At 36.1% G+C, this 16,539-nt stretch overlaps 1 protein-coding gene across 2 annotated transcripts in view; it reads left to right on the forward strand.

The window, feature by feature from the left end:
- abr (ABR activator of RhoGEF and GTPase) overlaps nucleotides 1-16,539 on the forward strand; it is a 204,277-nt gene that overhangs the window by 77,234 nt on the left and 110,504 nt on the right. For both annotated transcript variants that reach the window (XM_016517311.1, XM_016517313.1), the window contains exon 2: nucleotides 8,672-8,850. In XM_016517311.1, coding sequence (XP_016372797.1) covers nucleotides 8,672-8,850 — 179 coding nt within the window. The remainder of the gene's footprint in view (nucleotides 1-8,671; nucleotides 8,851-16,539) is intronic.

Genomic DNA, 16,539 nt, shown 5'->3' on the forward strand with positions numbered 1-16,539 from the left:
TAAACGAAAACTGAAACTAAGACTAAAACTATTGGTCAAAAAACATTTTCGTAAACTGAAATAAAATTAAAATTTCAAAATAAATGAAAAACTAAAACGAAACGAAACTAACAACAGTAACTGAAAAACTAACTAAAATAAAATAATAATTAGCAAAAATAAACAATCGTGTTCGTGATTTAATAAGCTCTCATTCTGTGCCAGAAAATCTGACCTGTTGTTGTTTAGGGAAATACCTGTAGATGGCGCTTCATGCACGTGAGCGGAGTCCTAAGCGGCTATTCTATTCACAGAGAATGTCTTTTTGCATTTAAAAAACAAGACGCGGGAAATGAAATCGGAAGTAACTATAAAATATGAAATGGGAAATAATAATAATGTACACCCTACAGCGCACGGATGTTTAAAAGCGTGCTTGACGTGCGAGAACAACTTGAGAGTGAGTTATCTAATTTTTTTTTGGATGAGCTGACTTTAGTGAATAACGTTAGTCATTTTGTCACGCTTTACGATTACTATGGCAACGTCCGCCTCGAGTCCATGACACGAGCACCGCATTGACTGTACAAAACGCATCCAAAATGAGAGAAAGCGGCAGCCGCGCGGTGTTTTCTTTTCACCGCTTGCCGTGTCCTGTGTAAAAGGGGCTTTATGGGATTGATTGCGTTGCTCATCTGAAGCGTTTTCAAAGCATTTTAGATTGTTTCTTCTTATTGTGTACGTTCATAGATTTAGACGGAGAGACGGGACATACAGTAGTGTGCACCGGTGGCTCGTCTGTGCAAAAGATCCAACAAATGAATGCATTGAAAATACAGATGAACAAAAATAAAGTTTACAGAGTTTAAATGACAATTTCAATACAAAGAACAGGTTTCCTTTCCTCAAATCCAGCACTGGAGGGTCATTGTCCTGCAGAATAAAAACTCAACTGCCTGTAGCTTTCTAGTAACTCTGAAAACCTTGATTAGCTTGTTGTTTGTAAACTATTGGCATGTTTAACAAGATTACATCTTTAATATGAATGAATATGAGCATGAATATGAATGAATAAATTTTATACATACAGTATAAGTTGAATATTTTTGTTTTTTGTTCAATTGTAAAGAATTATTTTCATTATTAAGAGGTTTGCACAAGAGTTTAAAAATTAAATGTCTTGCTTTGGTCTACACTGGAAGTGTTCCATTCTTCCATTAACTCTGCTAAACTATAATTACTAAAACTAAAACTGAAACTAAAATATATAAAAACTAAATAGAAATGTGTTCACAAAATAAAAACTAAACTAAAACTAACAAAACCATTAATGAAACTAACTAAAACTAAACTGAAATTATAGGAAATTACAGTATACTGTATATAGCACATATATGGCACAGCAAATGTTGCCATTATCTATACTAATGAGAACAAGGGGAAAAAATTGCTTAATTGTCATGAAAATAATTTCACAATGTAAATTTAATTAAAATGTTAATGGTCTAAAAATAGCTTCATTTGATTTAAAATATAATTCAATACTGTTTACTTGTGTACTATTTCTTAACTGGTAAAGCCTGTTAGCAACAGCAAGGCTATGGGTTCAATTCCCAGTATCTTTGAAATGTAATTATAAAATGTAAGTATATATGGGAGTACCAAAATATGGATTGTTGCTAATAAAATATGAAAGTGGGCATGATGGCTGAAACATTGGGGTTGTGAATTCACATCAGCAGAAGATGAGTGTGACCTGCAGCAGCAGCAGTGAATGACAGAGTGATTGGCTCTGGTCAGTGCAGGTCATTTTGACCCGTGTGAATGTGCTGTAGGCAAAACGGATATGAGAGCCTGTTGACCCACATTCAACCCATTTTTCTGTTCAGCAGTTAAATGGCACAGTTATTTCCTGTGCTGTCTTATGACTAAACTATGACTTTATCGAACACTATTAATCTCTCCTAATGTAAACATGCTCGCATACATAGACCAGTTAGAAGATCAAACCAAATCTTTGTTTTGTAGTAGAAAGATGAAAAATGAGTTGAAATAAATAAAACAAACATTAATTTTACGGTGCCTTATTGTATTTGCTTTGCTGCTTCTGTGAGTATTGAGTGACAGACAGTGTCACTTTGATGTGACACACAATGTGTTTTCAAGGGGAAAGGAACACGGCATGGTAACCAAGTTGAGTTACAATTGGTCTGTTCCTGTGCTGGTTATCAATGGTCGTCACGGTAACAACCATGGTGACAGACGGGCTGGCCCCGCCCCCGGGGTTGTGTTGTCAAGCAGGTCTTTTGTTTATGTGCCAGTCTCTGGCCATGTGGGAGTGTGTGTCTTGACACAAACACACTGCATTTTCCATTTAAATGAAGACGCGTCTCCTGTGAATGCTGCTGAACTCATTAACACTTTAACAGGAGATTTTTGCTCCTCTTTGTGCTCTTAAAGTTCCATTTAAGTGGGAATATTCTGGGTTCTTTTCAATGTGATTTCTGTGAAATGCTGTCATGTGTCACAAAAAGACTAAATTAAAAAGTTGGACAAACTTTAAAAGCCTGCTCAGAAAGTTTGAAGTAGTTTTAAAAGCTTGAAGGTTTGCAGTCTAGACAGATACAGTAGATAGGTGGATAGATCAAGGATGAACAGAAAGATCTTTTAGCAGGTTTCTAGCATGTTTTATCATGTAGCTAACTTGTTTGACGTTTCTAGAATGATTTATCACATTGCTAACATGTTTCTAGCATATTTGTTGAATATTTTAGCCTTTTGTTAGGTGTTGTTAGCATTATTAGAATGGTTGCTTTGAATGGATTAGAACATTGCTAGCATATTTCTAGCACAGTGTTTCTCAACCCTGGTCCTGGGCACCCCCCAGCACTGGGGGGTGTGACAATAGCACTTATGTTCTTATGTTTTATTTATTTATTTTTTTTTCCCTTTTTATTCGAAACGTTCCCAAACGCATTAGCTATATCATGAAATATCTTGATTCTCACCTATGTTAGTTGATCTATAGTGGGCGATGGTCAAAGTAGCCTAATAATGTAGTCTATTAACTATGCATAAAAACCTGTCTGTTTACTTAAGTAACAGATATGGGTGTCATGCCATAACATAGTTTTAATACGACTGACTTTATATTTAATGTGAATTTAACATTGAAAATTAATGTGAATAAAAACATTGTAAGTTAGACTAATTTAAAAATTCAAAACTATAATATCCTTGGTCCCATGCATATTTCAGCTATTTGACTACTTTTAGAGTGAAATATTACAGTGACGGCAGTGCTTGAAGAGTTCTTACTTTTTATTGTACAGTATTTGAGGTGTGCATATTTATGCTATTTGCAACGTGGTTTGAGTTTGGAGAATTAAAGAATTTGAACCTTCATATTAGTTAAAACGTAAGAGCATGGTATTTATTCAACCCCCCCTCCCAAAAAAAAAACACACACACACACACGAAGAAACTAGTATAATGTTTCATTTTAAACTAATTTGAATTTTCATGTTTAAGCTAAACATTTCTTGTGAGTTGATATCTTTTTTCTCCTGCTTGTCATGTCAGGCTCAGAGAATTGGCCTGCTGTAAGAAAAACAACTATGCTGCCTACACTGTGCCCTATTTTTATGTTAGTTAATTTTTCTTGAAGTTCATTCATAAGCATTAATTCATGATTGCACTTTGATTCCTATTTTAGAGATTGTAGCCTAGTTACAATGACAAACTTGAGTTTAGTTTTATTATAAATATAAAAAACGTGGAGCTAGGTTTTAGCCGACACATAAACTCTTATATTTTCTCAAGAGTCAATTCTGCTGTTTTCTACACACACACACACACACACACATATACACTCACTGGCCACTTTATTAGGTACACCTTGCTAGTACCGGGTTGGACCCCCTTTTGCAATCACTGAAGCTGTTTACACTGTGAAATGAATATTTTACTTATTTATACACACATTTGCACTTTGTTGTTTCTGACGAGAGAATTCGCCAGAAAGAGGTATTCAGTCAGCGAGCGAGTGAACAAAACACCGGCATTTTAGCGATGACTCAGCTGAACGCCTTTGATTGGTCATTGCATTCATAAGTTCAACAGCATTGTGTGTGATTGATTAATGCGCAGTGCTGTAAAAACGCATCTGTCTCTGGCTCAGCGCCAGCCAGCGAACGCAGATTTGAATTTAGCAGCTGATGATATGACACGCTGAACGATTTAATCACGCTGGTGTGATTGTATCAAATATACAAAATATTATTCGGCTATTTTTTGTCTTTTGGAAGCTGCATTCAAAATCCTCTTGGCTCAAAAATCAATCACACTTTAAATGGGCATGACGCCTCTGGATCTAGCGTATATTAACCCTCAATCATCCTTTGGGACAAATTTGGGCAAAATCATTTTATTTTTTTTATTTTTTTAAAATAGTTTCCTTAATCTGAGTGGTTCAAGACTTGGCACCTGAAGTTTGCCACCTGAACACACACACACACACACACACACACACACACAAATGAGGACTCAATTCAACAATGTTAAGTGGTTGAAAAAAAAAACTCCTTAATTTGACCTTCATGCCCCAAAATGGGAAATGAATGGAAAATACCAAAATTCAAAGCATTTTTTTTATTTGTGCAATGAAAATCAGTAAATCCAACACAATGCAGCTCAAACATACACAGAAATGAAGGTTTGAGCCTATACAACATTCTCAATTTGTCAAACACTCACACAAACACACACCCACAAAAAAATCCATTGAGTACTACAGCCAAATAGTGGCATTAAAATGTTTGTAGGGCTGCCACTAACGACTATTTTTATTTCGATTAATCTGTTGACTAATTTATCGATTAATCTAAACGATTAATTTCCCACAAAAAATCAACAATTTTACTTAAGAATATTTTATTAAACTATATTTTATTAAACCAAATTAAATCCAAATTTCTATGAAATCCTTTTTTTAAAGCAAAAGTAAAGTGCAACATAGAGTGCAAGAAGCAAGTGTCCATCTCATAGTCCAAATCACTGAAATCAAAGTTCAGTATTATAGTGTAAGAATGACAACATATCCACGTGTTCTAGTCTACTACTAATAAAATTATAATAATCATGCTTTAAAAGACCAACCATTAAAAGAGAGTATAGAAAAATGAAAATGGAAAAAAAATGAATTTGGAAATAAAACGGATTTCATAGGGCCCTATAATTATAATGAGGTTTTTAAAATAGATGTAAGTGAACAATAGCCTTTAAAATTACTTAAATACATATATAATAGAAATGAAGCAATAATAATTAGTTCAAATAAAGTATCAAAAGCAAGAAATCATATGGTTTTATTGAACAAAACTGTTAAAATACATAATGTATTATAAACAATAGAGCTAATGTACATTACGCATTACGTTGCGTTCCCAGATGAACGTTATAATAAACCCAAACTCACAACAACATGCAGAGATGGAGTTTGAGACGCTCCACACATGTAAATGATAACAGTTCCTGTGGAACTACTGTGAACGGAGCCACTGTGTGACGCATGTACTTAACCTACACACATGTAAATAATTAAAGCGCATATACTGTATTAGAACCGCATCGCATGTAATTATTTAATTAAATCGTAGCGTTTGTGAATTCATAATTATGCTTAATTATGATTTTTAAATGGGTTTAATATATCATGCAGCCTTGGAAAACAGTCTAATAATGTGTTTTATGGATTCTCCTCCGTGAAATGCGCCACTTCCGGTATTTTGTCGGTTAGTCGACGCAGTGAATTCATAATTATGCTTAATTATGATTTTTAAATGGGTTTAATATATCATGCAGCCTTGGAAAACAGTCTAATAATGTGTTTTATGGATTCTCCTCCGTGAAATGCGCCACTTCCGGTATTTTGTCGGTTAGTCGACGCAAGCAAAATGAAGTTAAGGATTTTTTAAAATCGAATAGTCGAATAAAATCGACAAATCGCGACAGCCCTTAAATGTTTGATATTTTTATACCATCATATGTCATTTAGGTTTTGGCTGTCTGAACTTACTGCAGTTATATTTTTTACTGAAGTAAAAGAAATATTAAATATAACATAAAGAATAAGCTTATTTTACATAAAAATCCTTCTGGACAAATTTGCGCAAAATGGTTTTTTTTTTTAAATAGTTTTCTTAATCTTAGCAGTTCAAGACTTGGCTACTTTTCCTAAGTTTGCCACCTGAACACACACACACACACAAAAAATAGAGGACTTGATTCAACAAAGTTAAGTGGTTGAAAAAAAACTCCTAAATTTCTCCCATAGGAAATGAATGAAAAATATTAATATTCAATGCATTTTTTTTTATTTCTCCAATAAATCCAACACAATGCAGAACAAACACACATTCTCAATGTATCAAACAATCACACACACACTCTCTCACTCTCTCTCTCTCTCTCTCTCTCTCTCTCTCTCCCTCTCACTCACACTCACCCTCACACCCACACACACACACACACACACACACACACACACACACACACGAAAAAACCATTGAAAACTACTGCCAACTAGTGTCTATTGATATTTTTGATATTTGATATTTTTATATCATCATAAGACACCAGATTAACAAAGTCACCAAATTTTTAGGTTTTGGCTGTCTGAACTTACTGGAATTGTTTCTTTTTTTTTTACTGAATAAAAGAAATAATATTAAATATAACATCAAAATAAGCATATTTTACATACAAAATATGGTACTTTTAGAGGTAAATAAAAAAAATCACAAATAAATTGCATAAATGGATAGATTTTATTTTAATATGGTAATATGACATTTATATAAAAAAAAATTGGGATCACACCTGAGACCTTCGTGCCCAAATTTGTCCACGGAGGACAAGATTAAGGGCTGCTATACGAAGGATGCTTGAGGGTTAATACATGCATATATTGCTAACATGTTTCTAGCATGTTTTAGCATAGTCTTAAACATGCGTTGTTAGCATGTTTTATCTTGTAGTTAACATGTTGGTAGCATGTCAGCTAGTTGGTGGGCTTTGCTAGTGATAGATTTGTCTCTGTTCTTCATGTCACCTCACATTGCAAACTTGAAAAAAATAATGTTTTTCAGTTGTTTTGCTGCTTCAAAACGCATTAGCTTGAATGCTCACTAACAATAGGAAGCTAGCGGGATTTAACTGCACCATTGTAAACAGTCTGATAATAGCATATTTCAAATATCATTTAAATGCATTTCCCATTCAAGTTGGAATACAATTACTTGGTTCTGTTGTGAAGCTGCAATTTTAGTCTAATTGTGTAAACTAAGTAATAAATGGTTGTACATTCAACCCTCTATGGACACCTTGGCAATTGAATCGCCATTGGCTAGGAGATTTTTTAGTTTACTCGCCAGACTGATACACACACACATACACACACACACACACACATATAAGAATTAAAACATAACCATGTATGAATGCATATTAGTCGTTTTAACTGAACATTTTAACTGGACTGGTGGTGGTGCTATTTTGGTCATTTCTGGAAAAAAAAAAGGGGGGAAACAAACTAACAAAAATACTGATAAGATGATAATGATACTAATTCTACTAATAAGAACAATCCCACTAAGGATAAATGAGCTGTTGGATTCATGAATATTAATCAGGTTGTGTGCATTCGCTCGAACTGATTTGCTGAAATCAAAACAGGGATGATAATAGGTGAGCACCAGCCAATGAGATTGCTGTTTGCGCATTAGTTCCGCCCACTACCGGAGAACCCGGCAGTTCTTAAAAGCTGAAGAATTCCAAAGGAACGCCGTTATTTTGACAGCAAAATACAACAAAGAATATCGTTTACATGTAGCGCGTCAATTCTCTCTCTCTCTCTCTGCGTGTGTGTGAGAAAGTGACGCCGAGTCGTGTGCCTTCACACTAGAGTTTACAGTACGTCAAATACAGGTGCGCTGCGCATCCATTGATATGAACTGAAAAATATGACAGATCGCTTGGTGGAGAGTGAAACTCTGAAGCGCTCAGTCAGAGTGTTCGGCGAGTGAAAATATATCTGTGCTAAACTTATACTTAGCCTCCAACTCACACACTGGCGAGTAAAATCTGAGAATTTATTAGCCATTGGCTAATATTAGACATCATTTAGTCGCCCAGAGTGAAGATTTAGTCGCATATGCGAGTGATTTACTCGCAATGTAGAGGGTTGACATTAGTTAGCCGTTCAAAGGTTTTGCTTCTCTGCTGGTTTCTGCTTTGGATCTTTAATATTGGCAGAGTTTTGATAAATCACTTTCTCGCCCACTGCACGGTCAGCCATAGCAGCCGATGTAATACTGCATTACAGCATCTTAAAATGCCCACACATTTCCCACTACCCCTTCCCACCTTATCCTACAGATCCTGTAAATCATACCCAGAGTCTCCGCCCTCTTCTCTACATGCAGATCAGCTATGAAACACACCCTATGTTAAGCACAGACAATTAATTGCACCATTTGTGGATTGGTTTTCTTCAGAAATGTAAACACTGTAGTGCTTTCAACATCGCTAATGTTTGAGCGGCCCAACATGGGGGCATTAATCTGTGGTGTGAGCCATAACCTTGCATAGTTCTTCTAACTCTATCTTACACTCCTCTGTTTTCTCCTTCCAGATTTTAACTACAACACCGATGGCTATGAGGGAGATACTGCAGAGGACAGGAAGTCTCAGGATGGCTCAGAGACCATGCCATTCATTGACGAGTCGCCCACCATGTCCCCTCACCTCTGCGCACGGGGACAGGATGGAGAGGCCGTCTCACCCACGCGACCGGAAGGGCTGCTGCCTGGGGTATGACTGCATGTTTAAGTGTTTGTGTGTGTGCTTTGAATTAGAAGAAACAGTCGTTAAACTGTCAGTTAACATGCTGCTTGTAAACATCTCTTTGGCGTCTTAAGTATATATATACAGTGTATATATATATATAATGTGTGAGTGTTTGACAAATTGAGAATGTTGTATAGGCTCAAAACTTAATTTCTGTGTATGTTTGATCTGCATTGTGTTGGATTTATTGATTTTCTGATTTGCAGCTCAAGGAACTTACTATTCTTAATATTAATGCTGAAAACATTTGTGCTGCTTAATATTTTTGTGGAAACCATGATTCTTTGATTAATAGAAAGTTCCAAAGAACAGCATTTTTTTATATTGAAATCTTTTGTAACAATATAAATGCCTTTATGGTCATTTTTGACATGCGTTGCTTGCTGAATAAAAGTATTAATTTCCTTAAAAATAACCCCAAACTTTTGAAAGATATAGTGTAAATTCTGAATCACGTATTCATTATTATCTTATTGAGTGGTCAGGACATTCTTCAAAATATCTTCTCTGTTTCATGGAAGGAAGAAAGCAATACTGGTTTAGAATGACATGAGGGAGAGTAAATGATGACAGAATGTTCATTGTGGGTAAACTAACTAACACTTAAAGAGTGTTGAAGTGTCTGTGGTGTTATGAGATGATGTCATATGCAAAGGATAGGAAGATTATAAAAACACTTTTTAAGATTAGCTTTATAATGTGTCAAAGACATGGTGTGTAAATGTTTGGGATCTGTTGTTGTCTGCAGTATATTTTGTTAAAATTTGAATGGCTGTTACAGAGAACAAGTGACACACTTCACCTTTAATCTAAGAGCACTGATTGAGATTGCGGTGGTCTGAGGAACTTCACTGTGTCTTTTCCACCAGCCTTTGTTGTAAATGTCAGCATCAGCTTTCGCTTTCACATGGGTGTGCTATATTGACATGACAAATGACGGTGTGGTTCTTTGCCAAATCACTTTCATAGCTTCAGGCAATGAAATAAATGCTTTGCTGAGTCCATTCTCACCTGGTGTGTCTTAGCATACCAAGAATAATGCAGTGCCCCAATGCCAAAACAATAAGAAGCTGTGGAGCTTTTCTGTGTAAAAGCAACGTGCATATAAAAGCTAAATTACCGCTTAAATTATTTAGACTCTGAAGTTTGTATGTCATTGCATTAGATCAGGGTTTCTCAAACTGGGTTTGGGTTTTTGTGAGTTGATGAAAAGTTGATAAATTCTATCAAAATAAGATAAAATGTACATAAATCATTTAAAAATAAAAACATTAAGTATTTTATTTGTTTACCTGCATGTCATGTGATCATTAAGCAATATCAAAAAACCATGAATGTGTTTTAAATGACTGAAATATTAACTTAAAATCTCAGGGGGTAAATATTTTAGGTCTCATGTATTTGGCTGGCAAAAACGTTTAGATAACATCCATAATAATAATAATACCAAACCAACAGTCATTTATTTTACTGAATGAAAACACACGCAAGTCAAAAGGTTAAATATTCAAATAGATAATTACATGCATCACATCATCCTGTAATGATGAATGGATTTGGCTATTTATAATGCGCAGTTCAGAGATAAATTGACATTTAGGTGTATGTGTTTGTCACATGTGTTTATGCCCATTATGAACATGCATGACTATTTCCATTGTGTGACACAGATAATTAGTGTTGAAGTGTTGAAATTGATAGTGATGTGTGGCCACAGGCTCAAGCTTTTATAACAGCATCTCCATCTAGTGGTAGAGCAGATGAAGTGCTTTCTCACACCCTAGTAAAAAAATCCTCTGCCGTAATTTATTTAAATACATTTATATAATCCTAAGTATACTTCAAATCCATTAACTTATTTATTGACATATCACTTAAGTTTTACAGATATAAAATTATAGTTGGAGTATTTCTTTATTGCCCAATGCACATTTCTTAATATTATGCCTAAAATGTGTTTTAATATTAATAAGGATTGTATGATCTCTGTATAATATCAATCTTGAAATGCAAGATATTTTAAGTGTACCTGAAGTATACTTACAGTAGTTCCACTTTAGCACAATCAAATATACATCAGTATATCTTTAGTTGGACCTCAGCACTACTTCCACACAATTAAAGTGCATTAAGCACAAAATTAGTTCTTCCAATTTAGCAGACTTTAGGTAGGCCTATACCAGTTTAGTAAACCAAAAATACAATTGAAGAGTTCAGATACAAAAGCCTCTAAGTGTCTTTTGAAATTTTCTTCTAAAATCAGCATTTTTCTCATGCTCCTGTTTTTGTTCAGTTATTTCACTTTAATGGCAATGAAAAGAACCTATTTCTTGCCATAAAAGTGAAATTACTAAATCTACACATATGAGCCTGATAAAAATGCTCATTTTAGAAGAAAATTTCAAACGGATCTTAGAGGCTTTTTCATCTGAACTGGGTATTTTTATTAAGCATATAAATATGTAAATGTATTTGTGGAATACTTAGCACAAAATAAATGTATTTCATATATATATATATATATATATATATGAAAGTTCATCACTTCAGCTAGTATATCTCTCACCCCTATAACCTTATATTTACTCTAGCATGCCTGAGGGACTGTTTGTAACTACAGGATATAGAAAAAAAGAAGTCACCTGCCCCTATTTATACCCCCCTTTGAGCTTGGCTGCAGATAAAGTCAAGCGGGGAGAAGCACACAGGCAATTTGCTTGTGAGAAATGCGCTGTGTGTTTTCTCTGCCTCCTCTCTTGCTTTCATTAGAGCCTCTCAGAGGATCAGATCGTGTGGGCAGTGCTGTGAGGAGCTCTGAGAGCCGTATATAACCACTGCACAGAGACTATATATCACCTCCTCTGACATCAGTGCTGTTCTTACAGAGCAGAGGCCTTTCCACTCTTCACTCACCTCACTACATCAAATGAATGAGAGATCAACTGGTGTGTCGTTCATTTATATCAGTTCCCAGTGGTGGTTAATGTTGTGTCAGCCGGTGTATTGAAGTTCTGTGAGAAAAAGAGAAGCCCGGAACACTAAACTATTATGCCATCTTTTGTCATGTCGCTTGCTTCTAGTTCCTCTTTTGAGCACTAGATAAGCATCATCAGGGATTCCTCATTGACTTCTATTCAAGGATTGCCATTAATATTTCACATGTGCTTTGGAAATCCCATGACGATGACTATAATTTTGTCACGAAGGTTAATGAAAAGCTTGACATCATGAGTGTGATGTGTGCTTGGTTGTGATCGTTCAGAAGTATGGGTGGAGTTCAAATTTTTGTCAACCAGACTTTGATCTCGTTCTTCACACAAGTGTGTGTGCACTGCAGGCACACCTATTAGAGGATCACTTTATAAGTGTTTTAACTTTATTAAATGAACAAATCTATAATACCAGCTTACCTTAAAACATAACATGAAGTGTTGATGACTGTAATGTGATTTGAGACTGTATTTCATTGATGTGTTGAGTGTTATTACCTGGAGTACAGGAGAGCATGATATCTGTTTAAGGAGAACCTTGTCTGATCCAGGGAACCCCGGAAAAAAATGCCAGAATTGTCCTGGTACCACACTATAACTTTCAACTTTAACAAGCATTATTACCTGTCTTTGACATGTCCAGGATTCACTATAATGCTGTAGAGTTGTTTAGTATAGTTCCCTGATGAAGATATATTTAATTATCAGATATTTACATACAGTACCAACATACACTTACAGAAAGAAATAAAGAAAGCAAGCAAGAAAGAAATGAACACTTTCTATTCATCAGAAGTCTGAAGAAAGCATCAGGTTACTCCAAAAATATTAAGCAGCACAACTGTTTTCAGTCTTGATAGTAATTAGGGATATGCCGGTATCAAATTTTCATGTTGCGATTAATTGCTAATGCTTTTATTACGGTATATGGTATTATCACGATATTGAAATTAAGTTTTAAAAAAAAAGTGCCGTCATAATACAGTATAACAGGTTAAATAACTTTTTTCTTATAACAAAAATAACTGAACATTTAAATGCAATAAAGCAATACAGAAAAATGTATAAAGTTAAAAGTTTTACACAGATTAAAGTGCAAAAGAACTATAAAGACCAATAGGTATCACTTTACAATAAGACCTCATTAGTTAACCTTAGTTAATGCATTAACATTCACAATGAGCAATAGCTACATTTGCTATAAATTAATAATTTGAAGTTATTAATCTTTGTTTAAAAAATACAAGTCTTATTTCATGTTAGCTCATTAAATAACACAGCTGCAACTCTCGATTTTAACATCCTGTTATTAAATATTGGAATACCTAAGATTAATGAATGTTCAGAAGAATTTTTCATTGGCAGTTTGTTAACTAATGAATTAACTAATGTTAACTAATGAAGCCCTAATGTAAAGTGTGACCGAACAATAAAGAATCAAAACACTTTCAAACAATATCTAGGGATTTGGATTTGAGACTTTAGTCTTTGCAACTTTACAGATCTTCTTTATGCACCAAGAGCTTGTAACACTCCAAAGAGAAAGGAAATCTTGAAATCGCATCATATGACCACTTTAAAATTGAAAACAGTTATTTTAAATTGTAATAATACTTCTTGATATTATGCAGCCTGGGTGAGCACAAGAGACTTCTTTCTTTTCCAAATGACAAAATACAGTAATAATTGAACAAATTATCATGTTCAAAAGTTGACATACCCTTGATTCTTAATATTGGTGGTCCATAAAGGATTCATAGTGGTCTCTGAATTAATTGACTGATTAAACAAAAAATCATCAAACAGTTATAATTTACTGTATAAAATCTAAATCAACATTTAACATTTATGGATCAACTAATTAACTAAAAAAACTCATGGCATTATATAAATTGGTGCTTCTGTTGTCTTCAGTAATGTAACTGACTAATATACATTAACGTGCATAGTTATTTAGCTAGCAAACAGACGGCTCATTTAGATTCATTTGTTGACCCAAATCATGTACAGTTTATACACTATACATAATATATACTATGCACTTTATGTACTTTTCTGTCTAATGTATGAAGTTTAAAAGGGTGGTCATTTGTTATATCCGACATCAGGAGGGGGGTGGGGGGATGGGGGTAAATAAGCGCATCATCTGGGTATTTGAAGTGAATTTCTTGTTGGAATTTTCAGTGTGAACACACTACTCACACTATTTATTCTATAAAATAGCATAGAATAGTGCATAAAGTGTATGCAAATTTTATTTAATTTCAGCAAATTTGTGATTGTTGGTCACTAGGCCCAAATTCGGGGTGTTATGGTGCTCTGTTGTACTGTGCGAAGACAGCTCGAGAACCACTGTCTCAGTGATTAAACCTGCTATTAAACTCATTCAGATTTAAGTCACTTTTATAATACTTAATAACTCAACAGGAACAACCAAACAAAGAGAGCAAGAAACTAAGAAAGAGACCTGTTAAGGCCAGAGAGGAAAATGGTGGACAGTCTTTTAACCCAGGGCACCCGGAATTGACACACACCAGGAAGACAGAACCGCAGTCAGGGGGAGGGACGCCAGCAGCTCAAGCCTGTGTGTGTGTGTGTGAGTGCAGAGGCGGGCCATTCGACGTTGAAGTGTGTGTGTGTGTGTATACGAGAGAGAGGAAGCAAGTGGCTGTTTCTGTGTTTGTGTGAGAGGGAGCACACATTACCGTTCCAGAGAGAAAGAAAGGAAGAAAAAACCCCTCCGTGGACAGAAGAGGTAGATTTCCAGCAGAGGCACCAATGTGTCACGGGCGGCTTGTCAAAACTTGAAAGGAAGGAAAGCAGTGAGTGAAACGGAGGGAGAGGAGAGAGAGGGATCGGCCGTCAGCATGGAGGAGGATGAGGAGGAGGTGTTGGGTTTTCTGGACAAAGTTCTGGAGGATGAAGATGTGTTTGACAATGAGATGGACTTGGACTGTCCATTCACACCAGTGGACTTCAGGACGTTCAAGGTGAGAGAGAGTCCGGCTGAGCAGCACTTCTCTCTTCCTCTGCTGGCTTGCTGACAGAGGTTTCAATTTGAAGTGAATTTCTTGTTGGAATTTTCAGTGTGAACACACTACTCACACTATTTATTCTATAAAATAGCATAGAATAGTGCATAAAGTGTATGCAAATTTTATTTAATTTCAGCAAATTTGTGATTGTTGGTCACTAGGCCCAAATTCGGGGTGTTATGGTGCTCTGTTGTACTGTGCGAAGACAGCTCGAGAACCACTGTCTCAGTGATTAAACCTGCTATTAAACTCATTCAGATTTAAGTCACTTTTATAATACTTAATAACTCAACAGGAACAACCAAACAAAGAGAGCAAGAAACTAAGAAAGAGACCTGTTAAGGCCAGAAAGGAAAATGGAGGACAGTTTTTTTTAACCCAGGGCGCCCGGAATTGACACACACCAGGAAGACAGAACCGCAGTCAGGGGGAGGGACGCCAGCAGCTCAAGCCTGTGTGTGTGTGTGTGAGTGCAGAGGCGGGCCATTCGACGTTGAAGTGTGTGTGTGTGTGTATACGAGAGAGAGGAAGCAAGTGGCTGTTTCTGTGTTTGTGTGAGAGGGAGCACACATTACCGTTCCAGAGAGAAAGAAAGGAAGAAAAAACCCCTCCGTGGACAGAAGAGGTAGATTTCCAGCAGAGGCACCAATGTGTCACGGGCGGCTTGTCAAAACTTGAAAGGAAGGAAAGCAGTGAGTGAAACGGAGGGAGAGGAGAGAGAGGGATCGGCCGTCAGCATGGAGGAGGATGAGGAGGAGGTGTTGGGTTTTCTGGACAAAGTTCTGGAGGATGAAGATGTGTTTGACAATGAGATGGACTTGGACTGTCCATTCACACCAGTGGAGTTCAGGACGTTCAAGGTGAGAGAGAGTCCGGCTGAGCAGCACTTCTCTCTTCCTCTGCTGGCTTGCTGACAGAGGTTTCAATGGCTAAAAATAGTGAGGTGGAAAGTATTAAAGCTTTTTGCGACGTGGCGTTAGTGTTTGTTCAGTTCCCTGAGCGTGTGTGACTTTTGTGCTTTGTACCAGTCATATGTAGCAACTGTGAGTCTGTGAACGGTTTTTGGATGACCTTAATCCTGCTCTAACACACTTGACGAGACAGAAATCAAGGACAGAAACAAATGGTTATTCACCAACTGTTGCTGTGATTTGACTCTGTTTGATTTGGGATGTTTAGCATCTCTATAAGTGCATGAAGAAGTCACGTTGGCCATGTTGACTAAGACTCCGAAAGCAATGACTTCACATTGTAGCTGTCATTAGAACAATATTCTCTTAAAGGGACAGTTACCCTGAAATGAAAATTATATGTATTATTATTTATTATTAGGGATGCACCGATACCAATACTGGTATCGGTATCGGGCCCGATACTGAGCTCCTGTACTCGTACTCGTACTCGTTAAAATGTCCCGATACCAAACGCCGATACCACACAGCTTGTGATAAGTGCCATATTCAGACAAAGAAACACCGACAACAGACAGCAGAATGGAGTTATTAGAGATTAAAGATGCCTACGAAGTATATGTATGCAATGAATATAAAACATTCAGTATTAATGCCTGTATAGCTGATGTGCGCGAGCTGATAAACAAAGCACGCTGAGTGGATTGAGCGCGCGGC

The sequence above is a fragment of the Sinocyclocheilus rhinocerous genome, unplaced genomic scaffold (assembly GCF_001515625.1).
Source record: "Sinocyclocheilus rhinocerous isolate Xijiao unplaced genomic scaffold, SAMN03320098_v1.1 scaffold1319, whole genome shotgun sequence".
NCBI classification, from domain to species: Eukaryota; Metazoa; Chordata; class Actinopteri; order Cypriniformes; family Cyprinidae; genus Sinocyclocheilus; species Sinocyclocheilus rhinocerous.